The 20025-nt window shown below is 37.2% G+C and overlaps 1 protein-coding gene and 1 pseudogene across 2 annotated transcripts in view; both read right to left on the reverse strand.

The window, feature by feature from the left end:
• The window catches only part of KIF13B (kinesin family member 13B), a 210292-nt gene that overhangs the window by 63935 nt on the left and 126332 nt on the right, over positions 1–20025 (reverse strand). For both annotated transcript variants that reach the window (XM_077769703.1, XM_077769702.1), the window contains exons 19-26: positions 18043–18189; positions 16718–16867; positions 16295–16423; positions 10084–10257; positions 8012–8169; positions 6443–6575; positions 2012–2158; positions 1128–1157 (exon numbers count right to left, since the gene is read on the reverse strand). In XM_077769703.1, coding sequence (XP_077625829.1) covers positions 1128–1157; positions 2012–2158; positions 6443–6575; positions 8012–8169; positions 10084–10257; positions 16295–16423; positions 16718–16867; positions 18043–18189 — 1068 coding nt within the window. The remainder of the gene's footprint in view (positions 1–1127; positions 1158–2011; positions 2159–6442; positions 6576–8011; positions 8170–10083; positions 10258–16294; positions 16424–16717; positions 16868–18042; positions 18190–20025) is intronic.
• LOC144236122 (U2 spliceosomal RNA) lies at positions 7238–7408 on the reverse strand (annotated as a pseudogene).

The following is a 20025-nucleotide window of genomic DNA, read 5'->3' on the forward strand; positions in this document are numbered from 1 at the left end:
CAAAAATATGTAAATTTTTTAAAAATCACAAATACTACTCAATAATCTTCAAATTTATATCCCTGGGAACCATCATAAGAATTCCTCAAATTTCTTAACTTGTTTCAGCCTTCAACATGTTTCACTAGTCTCTACAAACAACATGTAAATGCTTCTCTCCCTTGTTTTTTGTGTGTGTGGGGTGGTTTGGAGGTGAGAGAGGGCGCTACCAACATACTAAGGACTCTACCAGTCAACACCTGACTGTATACCAATCTCACCTCATTTCCTTTTGTAATAAAGTTAACAAGACTGGGTAGATCAGTGGAATGCTGAGGATACAGTGTGTATCTGGGTTTCACTAAGGCACTTAACCAAATAGCTCATGACATTCTTGTGGACAAGATGGAGAAATGTGCAATGAATCTACTTGAATGAAATCATAAATGACTGAAATATCACATCCAAAGAACGGTGATTAATGGAATAATGTCAGCTTAAAAGAAGTCTCTATTGTGTACCATAGGACTCTGTATTTAACCCTATCTGATACAATATTTTTATCAGTCACTTATAGGAAGGCAGACATTTTTATCAAATTAGAATGATGCAAAACCAGGAGAGTGACTACACTGGATGACATAATCAGGATCCAAAGAGCTCTGACAGTCCTAAGCAATGACTAGCAAGACTAACACGATAGAACTTGACAGACATAAACAAAATCTTGCAGGGATTAGGAAGGGTGGAGGAGGCAAAACCAAACCTTGTGACTCTTGGAAGTAGGAAAGGCAGACCTGGTTTAAAAGATGGAAAATACCTAAGCAGCGTGGCTTGACAGAAGCTCAGTATTAGACAGCTCTTAGAGGGAAAAGGGTGGGTGACTCTACTCAAGGAGAGAAGGAGTGCAAGGAAAAGGATCAGGAGAAATGAATCTGTAGGATGGGGAGCTCCAGGTTTGGAAAACGATGAAAGTCACAAATGATTTCTTATACATAAGTCTACAAAACTGTTTTAACTTGAGAACAGCAATATTTGAATCAAAATTAATTGTGTAATTATAAAATAAAAGTATAGTAAGACTCAGGAATGTGTACTTCCGTGCTTTAATCAAGCTCATTTGATGAGGCTAACAGGTGTTTTCTTACCTGGTAGCTGTCCATGTCTTCCTCTTCTTCCTAAAAAATATATTACACCATAAAGAAAACAATTATTTTTCCAAGAATCAGGCTCTGCTCAACAACCAGAATCTTTTCCTATACTTTATATTTTCTAATTTAAAGAATATACTGTTTCATCTCCCACCTATGCTCACCCTCACTCTTGGCTTTATAGTTTTCAGAAAGTTGGAGTAAAACCTTAAGCTTCTCATAGGAAAGTGAAGAACACACATTTGACCTTTTCAAGAACCAGTACAATACTTTCCCTGCTGGGTTTATAGTCCCACTCCCCAGGAGAAATCAAACACCTGCTGGCAAATAGTCTTTACAAGCCAGTAGGGGGTTTCTGTAGAAGGGTGGGTGATGGGGGAAGTTAATCACTAGTAGGCACCTGAGGAATTTCTGGAGGCTGAGATGTCTTAACCCTCAGTTTGCCATGTACCAGGCAAAACCACAGCCTAGTTCAGGTGCACTGATTTCATGCAAAAGTAATACAGAACAAAAAAAATTGATGCACAAATTACAAACTCAAAGAAGTGTTCATGGAAGGCAGTTTTTGGCAAGTTCCAAGAGTCTCTTATCGGAGCGCCTGGGTGGCTCAGTTGGTTAGGTGGCCAACTTCAGCTCAGATCACGATCTCATGGTTCCTGGGTTCGAGCCCCGCATCAGGCTCTGTGCTGACAGCTAGATTAGAGCCTGGAGCTTGTTTCAGATTCTGTGTCTCCCTCTCTCTCTGCCCCTCCCCTGCTCAGGCTGTCTCTCTCTCTCTCTCTCGCTCAGAAATAAATAAAACATAAAAAAAAAAAAAAAGACTCTCTTATCTCATTGGGTCTGTCACCAAGAATATAACTGGCACAGAAACAGACACTTACATGAAAGGCCTCAAGAGTCTTGGGAGATCTGAGTGTTCTAACTTTTACACATCCAATGCCAACAGATAGTATACATTCTTCCATCAGTGGTAAAGTCCCAGATTCCTGCACAGACTTCACTTCCACTTGGACTCTCCGGGACTGTCCCTGTATCACAGACAAATTTAAGTTTCTTAAAATCAGTTTAATTTTCAAATATTTGGTTTAGAGAGACCCCTACAGGCGGATGTCGAGAAAGCATTTAACTTTGGAGACCCTATCTCACCACATCTTGAAGTAGTAAACTACAAATTGAAAAACTAATCAGGAAAAACAATTTACCTTTTCAGCAAGTAGACAGACATGGAGTATATGCCTTGCATATTTTTTCAATAAAAATAAACATGAAGAGAAAACATTCTAACAAAGGAAGTACAAAAAGGAAGGGACAATCAAAACTGTCCAACTCACTTATCATCAAATAAATGCCAATTAAAATAAGGACAATTCACTTTTATTTTAACTTAATAAACTAGCAATTACATTTTAAAAAGGCAGTTTTCAAAATTGCCCAAATGTTATAAATCAGGCAATTATGTACATTGTTGGTGGAAATATAAATTGGTAAAGCATTCTGCAAGACAATTAGCCTTAAAAATATAAATATCCCTTGGCTCAGTAATTCAACTTTCTAGGCACCTGTTCCTAGTAAATAATCACATAGGCATATAAAGATATTAAAATAATGTTAATAACAAAAAACTAGATATAATAAATGTATAATATTGACCACTGCTTAAACTACAGTATATAAATATAAAATATTTCTACAATCATTAAAATATTGCTGTAGAAAAACATATATGATATATTAAACTAAAGAGTATGGTAAACTCTTAAAAAAGAAACTTAAATGAGACTTAAAATGAGACTTAAAAAAGAGGAGATTATAGAAAGTATGATCTACTTTTAAAAATAAGCAGAGTAAGAAGTAAGAAATGATTACCACTGTCCTGGCTTCACTGCTCTAATCCCAAACAATTTAAAACCATGCTGCCAAATGAAGAATTGAACAGAGAGAAGCTGTTTCTTCTTAAACATATTTTCATAATAAATACTACATGATCCTATATGTTTACAATGAAGTAGTATTTTGAAATTCCCAGTATTCCCAAATTACTGACTTCAAATTTAGCTTATAAATTTTAGGGATGTAAAACGGAATTTGAACAATGAAATTTGAATATACAATTTTAAATCAGTTACTCTTCCCCTCTTCTATCAGATTTTTAATTCCCAAGAGCTCTGCATTATCAGGGAAATCAACTTGGGCAATGATCAATCCGAAGGCTAGATTTTAAGAGATGGGTTACAGATGTCTTTTGATTTAATATTTTCCAAGGACTATGCATCACATATTTTGTGGAAAGAGTAGCCCAGAAAACATTTTAATTGTCTAAAATAGTTTAGTCATTTCAATTAGCTACATTTGTTTGCTTACTTCCCCAGGACAAAAGTAACCTACTCTCCATGGGTGACCACATGTGAAGGATGAAGTACAGGCACTATGTGGGGAGAGGGTTCAAGGTAGGCAGAAGGAAGAAAAGGAGAGAAAAGACCTGGAACAGCTTACTGTCTCACAGAAAAGCTTTGAACACTATACTTAAACTAACAGATTGAACTTCGTGTAACTGCTTATATTTGAGCTTTTACAAGACTGTCAGTTTTATATGATGAACCTAATTGGTTCTCCTCTGCCACTTTCCTCTTTGAGAACAGCACATTCTGGTTTTTAAATATATTAAATTCAAGTGAACCTACCATCTAAGGCCCTCTATGAACTAGCTGCCACATGTTTCCATAACCTCCTCTGTCACTGCTTTCCAGCTCTTCCTACAATATTACCTTCTACCCACTTACCTAATTCCAACTACTGCATCTTTATTCTTGCCATTTATTTATGAAAAACCTTTCCAGCGTTTGCTCTACTGTTTCAGTATCCAGGTCAAGACCCATACCCTTCAGAAAGAGCCCTTCCTGATAAACTCAACTCATCTTTTAACACTTTTAGTAAAGGTTGTCAGAAATATGACAAATACTTATCTATTCTATTTACACTAAACCACAGGAAATTATCTGGTCTTGCCTTCCAGGCAATGAGTTTCTAAGGCATCCAAAGAAGATGTGTGTGTATGTATATATATATAGCTGTAACAGATGTTCAGAAAAAGATGTTCCTCACACCCTTGAGAATCCTATTTTATGTATATATCTGATGTTATAATTTAAACTAATTTCCTTTTGCTTTTAGATCTTTGCCCATGTATGAATGAATTTGCTAATATTTGTTTGCTAGGGTCAGAGAAAAAATGCTTATCACCTTTCTCCTTCTAAAACAGTCAGAAACTTAAATATTTAAGCAAACTTTCTTTTTCCTTTAATCATTTCTCATATTTTGCTTTGAATGATTTCAACATTCATTTCTCAAAAGCTATTCCAATACTTTACTATTGTTCTAAAGTCTGGAAACTTTTAGGGACACCTGGGTAGCTGAGTTGGTTAAGCATCTGACTCTGGATTTAAGCTCAAGTCATGATCTCAGTTTTGTGAGATTGAGCCTCCGGTTGGAAGCCTGCTTGGGACTCTCTCTCTCCCTCTCTCTCTGCCCCTCCGACACATGCATGCTCTTTCTCTCTCTCTCTCAAAAATAAATAAATAAATAAAGTATGGAAACTACCATAGAATACAATATTCTACTGAATATTGAATTAATGTAAGGTATAGCAAAAAAACAGTATTTCCAGCTCTTATATGTAAATTCTATTAAGATATTCTCTCTGTAGCTGGCAGCGTAGACACTTTAAAGATTACAGTCTGCCTGCAGTGAAGTGAAATTTCCCACATATTTCTCGGCTGTATTGATTTCTAGCAAATATTCATAACTACTCAGCTGCATTTATTTAACATCTCCTAAGGTACCATAGAAAGATACTTATTTGTCCTCAGATCCTGGCAAGAGCTCCTAAAACTCTCAGAACCTCCTGAGTGATAATGATTATAGGTGTATCTTTCAATGATGCAACTTTAAATCTTATGATCCTTGGCAAGCCCCTAGATAACTTCAGGAGAGGGGCCAGTAGTCAAAAACAAAAAACAAAAAACAAAAAAACCGAAGCCTTGACTGTAAGTCTGGAACTGTCAGCTCCACCCCAAAACCTCAGGAGACAGTAGAGAAAGGACGGAGATTGAGTTCATCATTCATCAGTTATGCCTACATAATGACCATCCATAAAAACCTACAAACAATGAGGTTCAGTGAGCCTCTGGTTGGTGAACAAATCAAGGTGGTGGGAGGGCGGCATACACAGAGAGAACACAGAAGCTCCTTATCCCTCCTCCCATACTTTGTCCCATGCAACTCTTCCATCTGGCTATTCCTGAGCTGTATTCTTTATTTAAAAAACAGGGAAATAGTAAGTAAAGGGGAGGAAAGTTGGGCGAACCCTGACTTTGTAGCCAAGTTGGATAGAACTGAGGACCAGATACTTGCAACTGGCATCTGAAGTAAGGGCAATCTTGTGCTGAAGTCTGAGCCTTTAAACCTGTGGAGTCTGACACTAACTTTGGGTGAACTGAGGTTTCAATTCAAACCAAACTGAACTGTAGGACACCCAACTGGTGTCTACAGAGAATCAGAGAATTGGGTGGTGTCCAGAGGGAAAAAAGCCCTTTTACCTCCCCAAGTATTAAGCACTGTGCTTCATGTACAGTATCTCTAAACCTCACACCTGTTCTACAAGGAAAGGTTCTGAGAAGTGACTGACCTTGCTTACAGATTTATAGCTAGGCCGTGGGAGACCAGAACTGAACCCTGGCATGTTAGACTGTGAAGTGCCTGTTCTTTCTACCATGTCACAGTGCTTTTCCATGTCTTTATAAATATTCTAATGCTGCCTGATGTTTCTATTGTTGCCCACAATTCAGTTCTAAGTTGTTCTTTCAGCTTACCTTTTTTCTTACGTAAACCTATCAGATGCTGGTTTTAAAATATTATAAATAGTAATTTTTTTTTCTTAACATTTATTTATTTTTGAGAGACAGAGACAGAGCATGAGTCAGGGAGGGACAGAGAGACAGAATCCAAAGCAGGCTCCAGGCTCTGAGCACAGAGCCCGATGCAGGGCTCGAACCCACGAACCGTGAGATCATGACTTCAGCCAAAGTCAGACGCTTAACTGACTGAGCCACCCAGGTGCCCCACACAGTAATATTTTTTTAAATGAAAGAAAATAGACATGAAGTAGGAGACAATTTTAATACAAAAAATGGACTTGGCCAGTCTAGATTTCATTATCACTAACATTTCTGTTAATAGGAATCCAATATTAAGCTTTATGGTGCCAAAGAATTTAATGTTAACATTCAGAATGATAATATTCACAATTTTGTTACCTGCCGGAGTTGAAAGATTCCTCCTGTTGGCACATCTTTTGCAGAAATCACTTCTACAGGGCAGTATTCACCATTCTCATTCTGTTCCAAGATTTGGACCCAGAATTCCACTTTTCTGGTGACTTCACTCCATCTAGGAAATAGGTGAAGTTCTTGGAAAATCATACATTTCTAGTTCAACACAGACAGCTTAGGATTCTTCACATGACAACTAACAATGATAATGACCTCCAAACAGAATAATTCAGTAGAATGATCTGATTCAGTGGGTAATATACAAACACATACTAGCACATATAATTAAAAGCAAAGTTAAACAAATTTAACATCAGAACTAGAAATAGTTCTTTATTTCATTGATAACAGGGAGCTTGGGTGACTTAGTCAGTTAAGCGTCTGACTTCAGCTCAGGTCATGATCTCATGGGTCATGAGTTCCAGCCCTGCACTGTGCTCTGTGCTGACAGCTCAGAGCCTGCAGCCTGATTCGGATTCTGTGTGTGTGTGTATCTCTCTCTGCCCCTCCTCTGCTTGAATTCTGTCTCTCTCTCAAAAAAAAAATAAACGTTAAAAAAAAGATATAATTATAAATCTATTTCAAAGTGGTTATTCAAAAATCCAAACACGGTAATCAGATGTACAGAAGCAAGTACCATGATTATCTTTTCATAGATAAAGGTAGTGCTATATATGCTTTAGTAACTTGACAAGTATCTTTGCTTAAGTTAATAAAAGAAGCAAGAAAAAAATCTCAATGTCTAAGTTTAGGAGTTGCTAAAACTTTCTACATGCAAGAAAAGAAAATCTGGTTCTCTTCTATAATAAGATGAAAAGCACAAATATATACTCTTTCAGTCATTCCCTTTCAACTCTTCTTTTTAAAAATCCTGGTCAACAAATAAGCCTGCCTCCTTCTATGACGGATGGCATTTCACACTTGATCTTAGCCAAAAGGCTGAGAAGCAATGACTGATGGCATTTCAAAAGAACTTTGAGCTAAAGACAAAATAAGTAAAACCTGAATACTAAGGTATATCATGATCCATTCTCCCTCTAATGATTAATTAGAAGTAATTCAGAATGGGATGCCTGGGTGGCTCAGTCATTTAAGCCTCCGACTCTTGGTTTCAGCTCAGGTCAAAATCTCAATAGTTTCATGGGTTCAAGTCCTACATTGGACTCTGCGCTGGCAGCGTGGAGCCTACTTGGGATTCTTTCTCTCCACTTCTCTCTCTCTGCTGTTTCCCTGCTTGCACCATCCCTGTCTCTCTCAAAATAAATAAACTTTAAAAAAAAAAAAAAAGAAGTAATTCAGAATGATAAGCAACTACTCTCCAAAAATTCATTCACTTTTTATTCTTAACTACCCACACTTTTAACTTATCTTCCTTCACTCTTCCAAGTTCACTCCTCCAAGGAAGTTTAACTGTGCTTTAAATACCCTGGAAATAATACTATCTATCCCTAAATACTAGTAATGCTCAGGAAAAGGTTACTTTTATAATGGCAGTATTCTTCTCTAGCAACTCTTTAAAACTATAAATGGAATCAGATGGTATCTAAAATTCACCTGTCCCGAAGACTACGTGTTTTTGCTTGGATAATCCCCAAATCCCACAAGGCTGGGTTTTTCCGAGGATCATTCATCTTATGGCCATATACTTCAATTGCCAATGCCCCTTCTGAAAGATGCTCAATGAAGTCTTCAGTAATGTTAACAGAAAATTCCTGAAAGAAAATTACAGAAGAGGAAATATCTTCTGGTAACCTTATGATTACTTATACCTACCATCATCAGAAGTGTTTTAGTTATAAAACAGAACTGTCATCTAACAGGCATAATGAGTGCTCAGAAGCTCTAAGGTTCTTGACTTTAAACATAATTGTAACTCTGATTTTTTTTTAAAAAAAACTTTTCACCTTGAAAATCTGTTGTGAAAGGCCAGCACAGTATTCTATTTTGTTAGCAATATTTGGGAAGCTTTTTTTTTTTTTTTTTTTTTTTAAAAATTNATGCATCAACATTTCTGTATCTTGGGAAGCTATTTTTAAAGTATAAATAATTATCTTAAGAATTCCAAGAATGAGAGGCACATGGCTGGCTCAGCTGGTAGAGCATGCGATTCTTGATCTTGGAATTGTGAGTTCAAGTCCCACAGTGGGTATGGAGCCTACTTAAAAAAAAAAAAAAAAAAAGATTTCCAGCAATGATCTACAATGTCTTGATATAAAAGTTATGACGTGCAATAAGGTAACGGTGTTAGACTAACAATTTCCCCTAGCTTTTAGGACACTAATTATCTCCAATAACAGGAGAGCAAGAATAAATAATGATTATCAGTGCAAAAAAAAATCCACACAAATTTTAAAATTTCTCCTAATACGCCCATCTTTACAAGATATATGACAGCATTTTGCAATAATTATTAAGCTCTAAAATAGTTTATTTTAAAAAGTCACAAAATCCACACGTTCTCTTGATCTTTAACACACTAAAGGTATTTCTATGTTTTAAACAGATGAGAAAGAGACCTCTCTCTTGAAAGAAATAAGACGGATCAACTGCGGTTCAGTAGAAAAAAAGAAAAGACAGTCTGACCATCCTGGCTCTTCTAATCACTTGTCACAGGTAAACTGACCTCTCTGAACTGGCTGCTTCTGCTAAAACAAAAAAGCACTATCATCACATACAACAGTGGTAAAGATCAGATGAAGAATAATATAAACTGCCTAGCAGGGTATCAAGTGTTCATTAAATCTCATTATTGTCTCTTTTCTATCTTCATTTTCTCAAAAACACTAGTTTCTTACAATTTTTAGATGATAATCTCTCTAGTACTCGAGTTAACTCAACACACGGATTCCTTTGAGAAGAATATATATGGTGGACCCATGAACAATGTAAAGATTACAAGCACCGAAACCCCATGCAGTCAAAACTCCACACAGAACTTTGGACTCCCCCCAAACTGAACTACTAATAGCCTGCCGTTGACCAGAAAGACTTACCACTAACATACAGATTTTTCCAAATTTTTAATGTTTATTTTTGAGAAAGAGGGAGACAGAGTGCAATCAGGAGAGGGGCAGAGAGAGAGGGAGACACAGAATTCGAAGCAGGCTTCAGGCTCTGAGTTGTCAGCACAGAGCCTGACATGGGGCTCGAACTCACGAGCTATGAGATCATGACGTGAGTAGAAGTCAGGCGCTTAACTGACTGAGCCACTCACGTGTCCCTAAACAGTTGATTAACACAGATTTTGTATATTATGTATATTCTATACTATATTCCTACAATAAAGTAAACTGGGGAAAAGAAAATATTATTAAGAAAACTATAAGGAAGAGGCGCCTGGGAGGCTCAGTCAGTTGAGCATCTGATTCTTGATTTCAGTTCAGGTCATGGTCTCATGGTCGTGAGACTGAGCCTCAAGTAGGGCTCTGTGCTGAGCATGGAGCTTGCTTAGGACTCTCTCCCTCTCCTAATCCCCTCCTTGCAAGTGCTCTCTCTCTCAAAATGTAAGAAAAATTTTTTAAAAGATATATATTGATACCAAATTATTCAACAAAATAATGCTCATTTTACAGTTTTGTTTTTGCCAAGGTATTTAAATGTTGACCAAGTCTGGAAAACAAACTTACATTGCAGTGATCAAAGACAACCATGCATTGAGGCTCCTTGCTGACCGGAGAGGAGGAGGAGGTATCAACTTCGGGTGCAACAATTACTGGCTCCTGTTGGTCCCAGAAGTTATATTTGCAGAACACAAAGTGGGACAGATGCTGTGGCAAGCCAGTGGCTTGAAGTATTTTAACCTGAAGGAAAAGGAAGGCTCTATTTATTTTTAACTCAGAAAATGTGCAACAAGTCCTCTGAGTCAGAGACGGGCCCTAGTCTTGACCGTGTCGCCAACTATTGGTTTTTGTTGACCAAATCCCATTCATTCAGAGGTGCTATTTCTGCATCTGTGAAAGGGTGACAACAACTGTCATATTTAGTAAGAGGTTGACCAAAGGGTAACACGACATTGACTTGGATGTTTTCAAGTATCTACAGGCCAAATCTAGCTTCTTATAACAAAAACATCATCATCACCATCAATTTCATCATCATCTTCTTCTTCTTCTTATTATTATTATTATTATTAACAACTCAGAAATGAAAGTTCTCAAACATCAACACCATTCAATGATACGAATTTGGCTAACTATGGATATGTCATAAGAACATAAGAGTGTTGGGGCGCCTGGGTGGCTTAGTTGGTTAAGCGTCCGACTTTCGCTTAGGTCATGATCTTGCGGTTCATGGGTTCGGGCCCCGCATCGGGCTCTGTGCTGACTGCCAGCTCAGAGCCTGAAGCCCGTTTCGGTCTGTGACTCCCTCTCTCTCTGACCCTCCCCTGCTCATGCTGTCTCTCTCTCTCCTAGAAATAAATAAAACGTTAAAAAAAAAAGGAACATAAGAGTGTTAAGAATGATGAATGAAGAACAAAATCAGCATCCATGCCAATAAGAAATATTCAGTAAAGGGTGAAAAACATTTATTTGGTATTTTAAAGAATAAAAAAGAATAAGTTCTTGGATAGAATGTTACATGCTACTAGAGGATTTTCTGGGAAAATTTAAAATGCATTGGGAATGATACTTTGAGTATCTGGAGGGATAAATGGAGGAGATTAAAGATGGTGAATGATGACCATCTCTGTACCAACTCTTACTGACTGCCTCCTCCACACAGATTCAAGGAAGAGATGAATCAAAAATAATGCGCCCTGGACTACAGGACTGTAGGCTTTTGTGATAACAACATGCAATTAGAAATATGTCTAATCCAGGGCACTTGAGTGGTTTGGTCTGTTAAGTGTCCAACTCTTGATCTCAGCTCAGGTCTTGATCTCAGGGTCATGAGTTCAAGCCCTGTTTTGGGCTCTGCACTGAGCATGAAGCCTACTAAACAAAGGAGAAGAAGGAGGGAAGGAAGGAGGGAAGCAGGGAAGGAAGGAAGGAAGGAAGGAAGGAAGGAAGGAAGGAAGGAAGGAAGGAAGGAAGGAGGCAGGGAGGGAGGGAAAGAAGGAGGGACAGAGGGATGGAGGGAAGGAGGAAGAAATACATGTCTAATCAGACCAAATGTGCCAGGAATAAACACCCATAATGGATTTTAAAGCAAATATTCTAAATATTTCTTTTGGCAGGCAGTGTCAAGTTGATTTTTAAGCTGGAATTTTTGTGATAAGTTGTGACATTCCAAAACTCCTCTATTATGGAAATAAATTCTAAAATTAATTGAGCAAAACTAAATTCTGATTTTATAAATGATTAGGGGCTGACTTTCAAGACTGAAGACTGATTATTTGTTATGTTCTTCACCTAGTCACTTCCTACATGTTGTATGATGCACTGTGCCTCCAGTAAATAAATTTAATAAAAATAAACTTGAATATGTGGCAGAAGTTGGTGTAGTTCAGCAACTACAAATATAAGCATCTTAACATTTCAGGAAGCATTAATAATAACACAGAATACCAAGCAAAGCAGAGGACTATTTTCTCCTACACCAGGTACACAACAGGTAAGCAATGGTGGAGAACTATTATTCTTCATTATTCCGAACAATGGCAACAAGACTTTGAAACTTTCAGATAGCAATTCCCTGGACAGGCTACAAAAAAGATAGACTAACTAATGTATTTTATTCATCCAAACCCAATAGAGGAATCAGTGTTTGGCAATTAATTTTTTGTTAAACTTAAAAAATGATCATTTTTTCATTAAGTATTTAAAATTTTTTATTATATTCTTTAAGGTGAGACAATGTGGTGTTTGAGAAGATTACAAGATTTTTGTAGAACATAAATCTAAATAAAAATCTCTGTCACATGTTAGCTTCTGCTTTTGAGCAGATTAAATTCTTGGTTTTCTCAGGTTGAGATCTTTCCTATGTGAAACAGGACAGCTACCTAATGTTGGCTTGAGTACTGACCATACCAATGGAATGAGACGAAAAAAAATCAAAGCACTGAGTGGACAGATGTTCGATACATATTCTTTGTGATAAAATTCCATCGGAAAGCCAATTTTTTCTCTTAGAAATCAATCTCAATTTTAAGGTTGAAATAAATTAAAAAGATTTCATACGCTGAACTATATCCTACAGGCAGCTAATCAGGAATAAGACTGCCAGGAATAAAGAATATCAAGAATGAGGAATATCCTGACATCCAGATCATAGTTTTTGGGTCTTTTTGCTTTTTAAGTTTCTGCATACAGAAGTCACAATCACCACAAGGTGTCAGAATATCACAGATTTCGACTTGACACTGCTCAGTAAAAAGTCCAGGAATTTGAGAAGACAAATTGTTTGGGGTTTTGAAATATACTAATTTAATTTGATGTAATTGAAAATACCAATATGCGAATATGTGCACATTTATCTTCCACCACAAAAAAATAAATCCAGACTGCTTTTATAAGCTGGCGATACTTATCATCTATTATTATTAAGTGTCCCAGGATGATTTCTTTTGTTTCTCTCACCAACATTTTGTTTATTGTCATATAGTCTGTCTTCTTCATTTTACACAAAAGACTATTTATATGCTTAGAATATGGTCTAAAAAACACTTCCCACTGAAAGGAACCAGACTCCTTGGAGAAATAGCTGACTCCAGGTCTGGGACAGGAAATGTCCAGGATGAAACTAGAATATTCACCACACCAGAAAGCAAGAAAGCTAGTGGCACAGTCTATGAGGGTTCAGGTTATGTCCAAAGGACTCAAGAGACAACTAAAGAGGAGCCCAAAGAGGTTTTGGGATCATTTGAGCTTCAATATAGGTAATAAATACAATGGATCGAAACACATAAAAAATGTTTAAATCGAAGAGTTCACAAAAACATTTGGACTAAAAAAAAAAAAAAAAAAAAAAACACTGGCCAGTTTTGTATGTTAGTGGGAAAAGCAATTAATTATTTTTGAAAATTTGTTTTTAAAAAAAGGAGAAAAGAATGGAACATTTACCCTGCCTTTCCTGTACAAACTGAATCTGTATGAACAAAACAGCTGCTATAATAGGAAGATTCTCTCTAAAATCGAGAGGAGAATTCTGTTTTTTAAATATAATTTCTTATCAAATTAGCTAACATACAGTGTGTACAGTGTACTCTTGGTTTTGGGGTAGATTCCTATGGTTAATTGCTTATTTACAACACCCAGTGCTCATCCCAACAAGTGCCCTCCTCAATGCCCATCACCTATTTCCCTTCTCCCCCATTCCCCCCATCAAATCTCAGTTTGTTCTCTGTATTTAAGAGTCTCTTATGGTTTGCCTCCCTCCCAAGAATCTAGAGAATAATTCTAGCTAATAAATGAGGGGTGACAGAATTATAGTATCATTCTTTTCTAACTCCTAATGAAATATTTAGGTGATGATCATCAATAATTGCTAATATCTCCAAAAGAAAAACAGACATAATATGACTTCTGATGGAAGAACAGATCACCACCTATAAAATGCCCTTGCACACCCCTTCCCCATATTATCACATTCATACCTAACTACCAATGTACAGCCAACACATCCTAATACATTAAATAATGCCAATCAGCAAAATCTAGATTATGAGATAATACAAGACCAAGAAGCCAGTTTCTACTTTAAAGAAACTATAGGGTAAGAGAGAGAGAGAATAGGAGAGGAAGCAAGCCAGCACCAGTGCCTAAAGATTAAGATTTAAGTGACACATCACACAAGCCAAGCCAATCAAGAACACTGACTGGGTAAATCAGGATATTAAGAAAGTATTAATTTTATTTATTTTTTAATGTTTTATTTATTTCTAGGAGAGAGAGAGAGAGAGACAGCGTGAGCAGGGGAGGGTCAGAGAAAGAGGGAGTCACAGACTGAAACAGGCTCCAGGCTCTGAGCTAGCAGTCAGCACAGAGCCTGACGCAGGGCTCGAACCCATGAACCGCGAGATCGTGACCTAAGTGAAAGTCAGACGTTTAACCGACTAAGCCACCCAGGCGCCCCAAGAAAGTATTAATTTTAGATTATGGTACAATAGTTATTTTTTTAAGTACTCTTCTTTTGGAGATACATACTCACTATTACAGATGAAACATGATGTCTGGAATAGCTTCAAAATAATCCAGGGGAAACAGACAGCACAGAGCAGCTTGGGCATATGAATGAGACACGACTGACCATGAGTTGATAATGTGGAGGGAGGGTGAATAGGGATCAATAACATTTTTCTCACTACTTTTTTATGTTTGATATCTTCCATTAAAATTTTTTTGAAGCTATTTTAAATTATTTTTTTAAAGCTTATGTTACCCACTATATACTACTTTTTCAGTTCTGACTTTCCCAAGTGCAACTGTATCCGTATATGTTACCTTACTGATGGTAAACTTTTACAGAGTTGCATTTACTAGTCCATCACTTTTAAAAGGAGTCATTATTGAGTCATCAAGCCTATGTCTCAACCTTTGATAACCATACAACCTCAGAGAAAATGTTCTAGCATCAAGAATAATACAATAAGGATTAACCTTTTAGTGAATTGAGAATTCCCCTCCCCCCCCCACATTCTGAAGTATCTGACTTAAACGCCCAAGGCCTTCTTCATACATACAAAGACCCACAGAAAGGAGCACATCTTTAACAGCTGTATGCAGCTTCCCTATAGCTCACAGCGAATGCCTCACTTACTCCTTTCGGCAGTAACTCCAATTCCAGAAATATTTACTGAGACATGGAACTGGACCAAGGATGGCTTATGAAATACGAGTTAAGTTTAGGCTTCCTTCACTGCATCTTTTAATGGCCGCCTTCTTACTTATATACTGGTCTTATAACCAGCGGATATCTCTTCCTTGAAAACCCTTTTAACTGGGTCCTACAGAGATTCTCAATTAATGACACACTGGCCCAACTAGAGTGTGCTTGGAAATATATAAGGGGTTTTTTTCATTGTTGTAATGAGTGACAGAGATGGTACTAACTACACTGATTGGGTGGGAGTTCAGGAATGTAATGACCTACTTAAGATCTACCTAGCTATCACCCATGAAAATACCACAGTACCCTATGGAGAAAGAGGTTTATATCACATGCTCCTCTGCTTCAAGTTCTCTCTGAGTCTCACTTCCAGAAATTTTCCTCAGACTTTACTCTCTGAATTAATTGTCACATGATATTGGACTCTTGTGTGTCCCCTCCACACACACACAAACTACACAGGTTGCCCCTGGACACCAAAAATCCTGTCTTATTCATCTTTATAGTCTCAGCACGAAGTCTGACAGATAACACTCAACAGTACTTATGAATGGCATGCAAAGAAAGACCAGAAAGAGCAGGGTTTGGGATCAGCAAATGCTGGAATAGCACACACAAAGGCACAGGGGTAAGGGGAACAAAAAACAAGTGGAAAAACATGTGAAGGGTGACTTCTATATAACAGGAGCTTAGGAACAGAAACAAGACTGGGATAAATCTCTAGCATCAGCAGAAGTCAAGAGGTCCAATAGGAGGAAGAAATTCATGTGAAAAAAACCAGTGTTTCTCTACAGAGAAGTTCATATAAACATAAATCCATATAACTTTGGAGCAGAATCGCCCAGAAGAAAGAGGTGACTTATCTGAAACTTCACAGAGGAAGTCACTGGAAGTGCCTCACTGGTAAATCAGTATATATGATGAAATACGGTCTCCAGAATACCAATACTAAAGATTTATTTAGAGACAGGTATTTTAAAATTCAAAAGAGAACACAATATTTATTGTCTAAATGCCCACAATCTTCAAATACACCATATGTCCACCACTTCTAAATTAACTGGGGCTTACCATGCACACAAGTCTATTCTCCTGGGCTTCCTTTTCACAGGAGAGATCTGCGGTGTCATCACCCCCGGCAATTCTTTCCCCAATGTCGCCACTGATCCGCATCACCTCTACATGCAGCCGACCTGCCACCTGTAACAAGAGAGGAAAAGCAGGTACTCTTCCTGGATTTTGTTATTTCTCCTGTTTTATAGTCAAGTGGTTGCATTAATGGTAAATGAGAATTTAGAAGCATAAGTTCTAACAGTTACTTTCCCTCAACATACTTGGAATACTCACCACCAAGCAGACGGAAACACAGATATTAATAATACACATAAGTAACGCTTATTATTGATGAAAAAGAGACACAACAAAATACGGCCACCACCCTAATGTTTCTTAAACTTTTCTCGGCAGAATACAAGGCATGAAGAGAAAACCAACCTCTCCTTTCTGGTTGACAATTGGAACAGCATACTGTAACTTCACATCATAGAAGAGGGACTCGAGGAAGACATTCGCCACCCCAATGAGACAGTGATTTTCCTGCTCATCATAGAATGGATCAGCACGCTTGAAGTAGGACCGTATGACCTTTAAAGAGATTCAGGACATCGCAACTTCAGAAATCACTTTTTAAAACAAATTAATTCAACCTACTACCACTTTTTCATGGCCGCTAAGAAAGTCATCAAACTCAGCTTAAGTACAACACTGGATCATACCCACTCTCTCTTCCTCATGCCCATCAGAATGGGGATCAGCATCCTCCACCCATGATAGAGCCATCTCAGTAGGGCACTACTTTATTTCTTCTCCTTTATGTGGAAGTCTTGCCATGAAAATAGCACACACTGGCTAGAAAAAGAGGTCGAGTGTACAAAAGTGCTCCTCAGTCGTCACTCATATCTATGCCACTTGTTGCTGCCAAACCATAAGATAATGGTGCTGCTAACGAGAGCTGACCCCCATATGCAAGAGTGGATTGCTTTTTTGTAATTTGTTAATGTTGTTTTATATCTAGGCTGAAATACAAGAGAAATACAGAAGAAAAGAAAAGAAATGAAGGAAAAATGTCATCTAACTATAAAAAGCCATTTTTATGACAATCTGGAAAAATAAACATTTTTTTAAAAAAACAAGAGGCTAAGGAAGTAAACAACTCTATGTGGAAACAAGACTAGCGTGTTGAAAGTTGTAAAAAATATAGATAATATGTATTTGTATTAAATATGCACAAGTATGTGGCTAACCTAAATGGGAAAACCTGCAACTTGCAGAGAAAGTTCCAGAGTACAGCTCTATATTATCCACTTTAGGATCAAAATGCCTTCAAAATCTGCTCTTAATAGTATAAATATTAAGGTATCACTCATGTTCTATTCAAAAAAGAGATACTGTAGGATACTATTTGCTGAGTTAGATGTGTGGAAAAGTAGGAAGAGAGATAATAAGGCATGGTCTCTTTCCTAAGTAAATTCCCAGTCCTGCACAGGAGCAGACACTCATGACAACTTCAGATGTCAGAATGGAATGTAGAAGATTCTACAAGTAATCCACAAAATGAGGAGAGGAAAGAAGATTCTTGATTAGCAAAACAATTTAGAAGGTTAAAATTATTTTTAACCTTATTTATTTAGAAGGTATTATTCTAGAAAAAGGATTACTATTTTAGAAAAATGAACAGTTTTTCCCTAAAACAGTTAGGCTCTTTCCTGCTTGGTTCTAAAATTGACTACTGGTTAGGTCATTTTTCTCAGACAACTTACTGGAGTATCTTCTTCACACTCCTTCCACTCCTGATAAAGGTCTCTCATATCCAGCAATCTGTTGTCCAGTTTTTCTAAAGACCAAATCTGTTTTCCTTTTCCTTTTCTTCTCACCTGGATTGCAGGCTCACTAAGAAGAGAGCCTCGCTGTAAAACAGTATGCGTGACCATGTGAAACACAAAGATATCCATCAGGAAGTCAACCCTGACCATTCTCCACCCACCAGTCAAATGTCATCCACCCAAACTGAAGCTGTTATCATCCTTTATTCAGTTCACTGTAAAACTTCTCAGAAACTTGCAAGCTTAATACAATGCCATTATATTCCATTGCGATCAAAATTTAAATTTAAGTATATAAATTAGATGTAATTTATAAAGTAAATTTACATAGTAAACTATTCATACAGTAAATTGGATATAAATTTAAATCTAAAACCTAACAGACTAAATCATGTTTAATGGGAAATCAAAAATGTTTTATTCAGGCCATCATATGACCAGAGAGTACCACTGGGTAGAAAGAGAGTCATAAGCATTGAATGGGAAGGGAAAGTTTGCTGGGATGGATAGCTAAGAAACGGATCTTTTACTTTCAAAAGTTTGAATTAAAAAATTTTTTTGAATGGGTAGTATGTTATGTGGTACAAAACATAAAATGTTTAAAAGAGTAAACTGTGAAAAGAATCCCATTTACCCATTTGGAGGCAACAAATGACATTGATATATAAATACAAATAGCTTAAATTTAAAATTTAAAAGAACAGTATAGAACTAGATAGAGATGATAGTCACACAACACTGTGAATGCATTAAAGGGCACCAAACTGTTTGCTTTAAAATGGTTGATTTTATGTTATGTGAACTTCACCAGAAAAAAAAAAACACTAGAATTTAATGAAGCTTTTCCAGCTTATAAAAACAATGTGTTTATAGAAAAAGGTTTATTGTTTAAAAAAACCTTTTTTTAATGTTTTATTTAGTTTTGAGAGAGAGAGACAGAGTGCAAGCAGGGGAGGGGCAGAGAAAGAGGGAGACATAGAATCTGAAGCAGATTCCAGGCTCCAAGCTGTCAGCACAGAGCCCAACATGGGCACAAACCCATGAACTGTGAGATCATGACCTGAGCTGAAGTGGGTCACTTAACTGACTGCACCACCCAGCAGCCCCTAGGAAAAGTTTTTAAAACCACAAAATAGAAATAAAAATACCCCTGTGTATCTCCCCCACAGAGATGTCTCTATCAGTTACTCATCAATTTAGATTCACTGGATAATTTGTCAACTGTTTGGATATGCCTACTCAGAACTTTAGGGGATTGCGAATACACCAATGTTGCTTTAACACACCAATGTTGCTTTAACATCTTGCCTAGGCTCATTTTCAAAGAAACAGAATTTACATGACGAAACAAAGATTTTAGAATTCTGAAGCTCAAGAATTACCATTCTCTCATACTATAAAGACCCTTCTACCTTGTACTCAGCCAACCAGGGAATAAATACAAAAAGCTCATCAGTGGTCTGCAGAGACTGGTATTACAGGCGGAGAATGCTAGAACCAGGAGGAAATGGCAACCAGCAATATGCTGAAGCATCATGACTTGGCCCTCCTGCAATTACAGGAAGAACTGGAAAAAAGAAAAAAAGAAAGAAAGAAATTTCTGCCTCTCACCAAAATCACCAGAGAGAGGCTAGTACAAGGTCAGGAGTAAGACCAGAACAAACAACAGTGCTAATAGCATGAATAGGACATTAAGTGAAATGAAGAGTTATCAAGTACCAAAAACAAAAGGTTTTACTGTATAAAAGAGTTAAGGCCCTTATTTAAGGAGACTCTCTCCTTAAGAAATACTTCCTTGTCAAGCTCCTCTCTCCAGGTGAAATCTGAAAATATGAATCTAGTAAGTCTCTAATAGCAGTGTAGATTAGTAGCCGTCTGTTAACCATGGCTGCTTCAACTCCAGGGATATGTATCATCTCA

The sequence above is a fragment of the Crocuta crocuta genome, unplaced genomic scaffold (genome assembly GCF_008692635.1).
Source record: "Crocuta crocuta isolate KB4526 unplaced genomic scaffold, BGI_CrCroc_1.0 scaffold551, whole genome shotgun sequence".
Taxonomy (NCBI): Eukaryota; Metazoa; Chordata; class Mammalia; order Carnivora; family Hyaenidae; genus Crocuta; species Crocuta crocuta.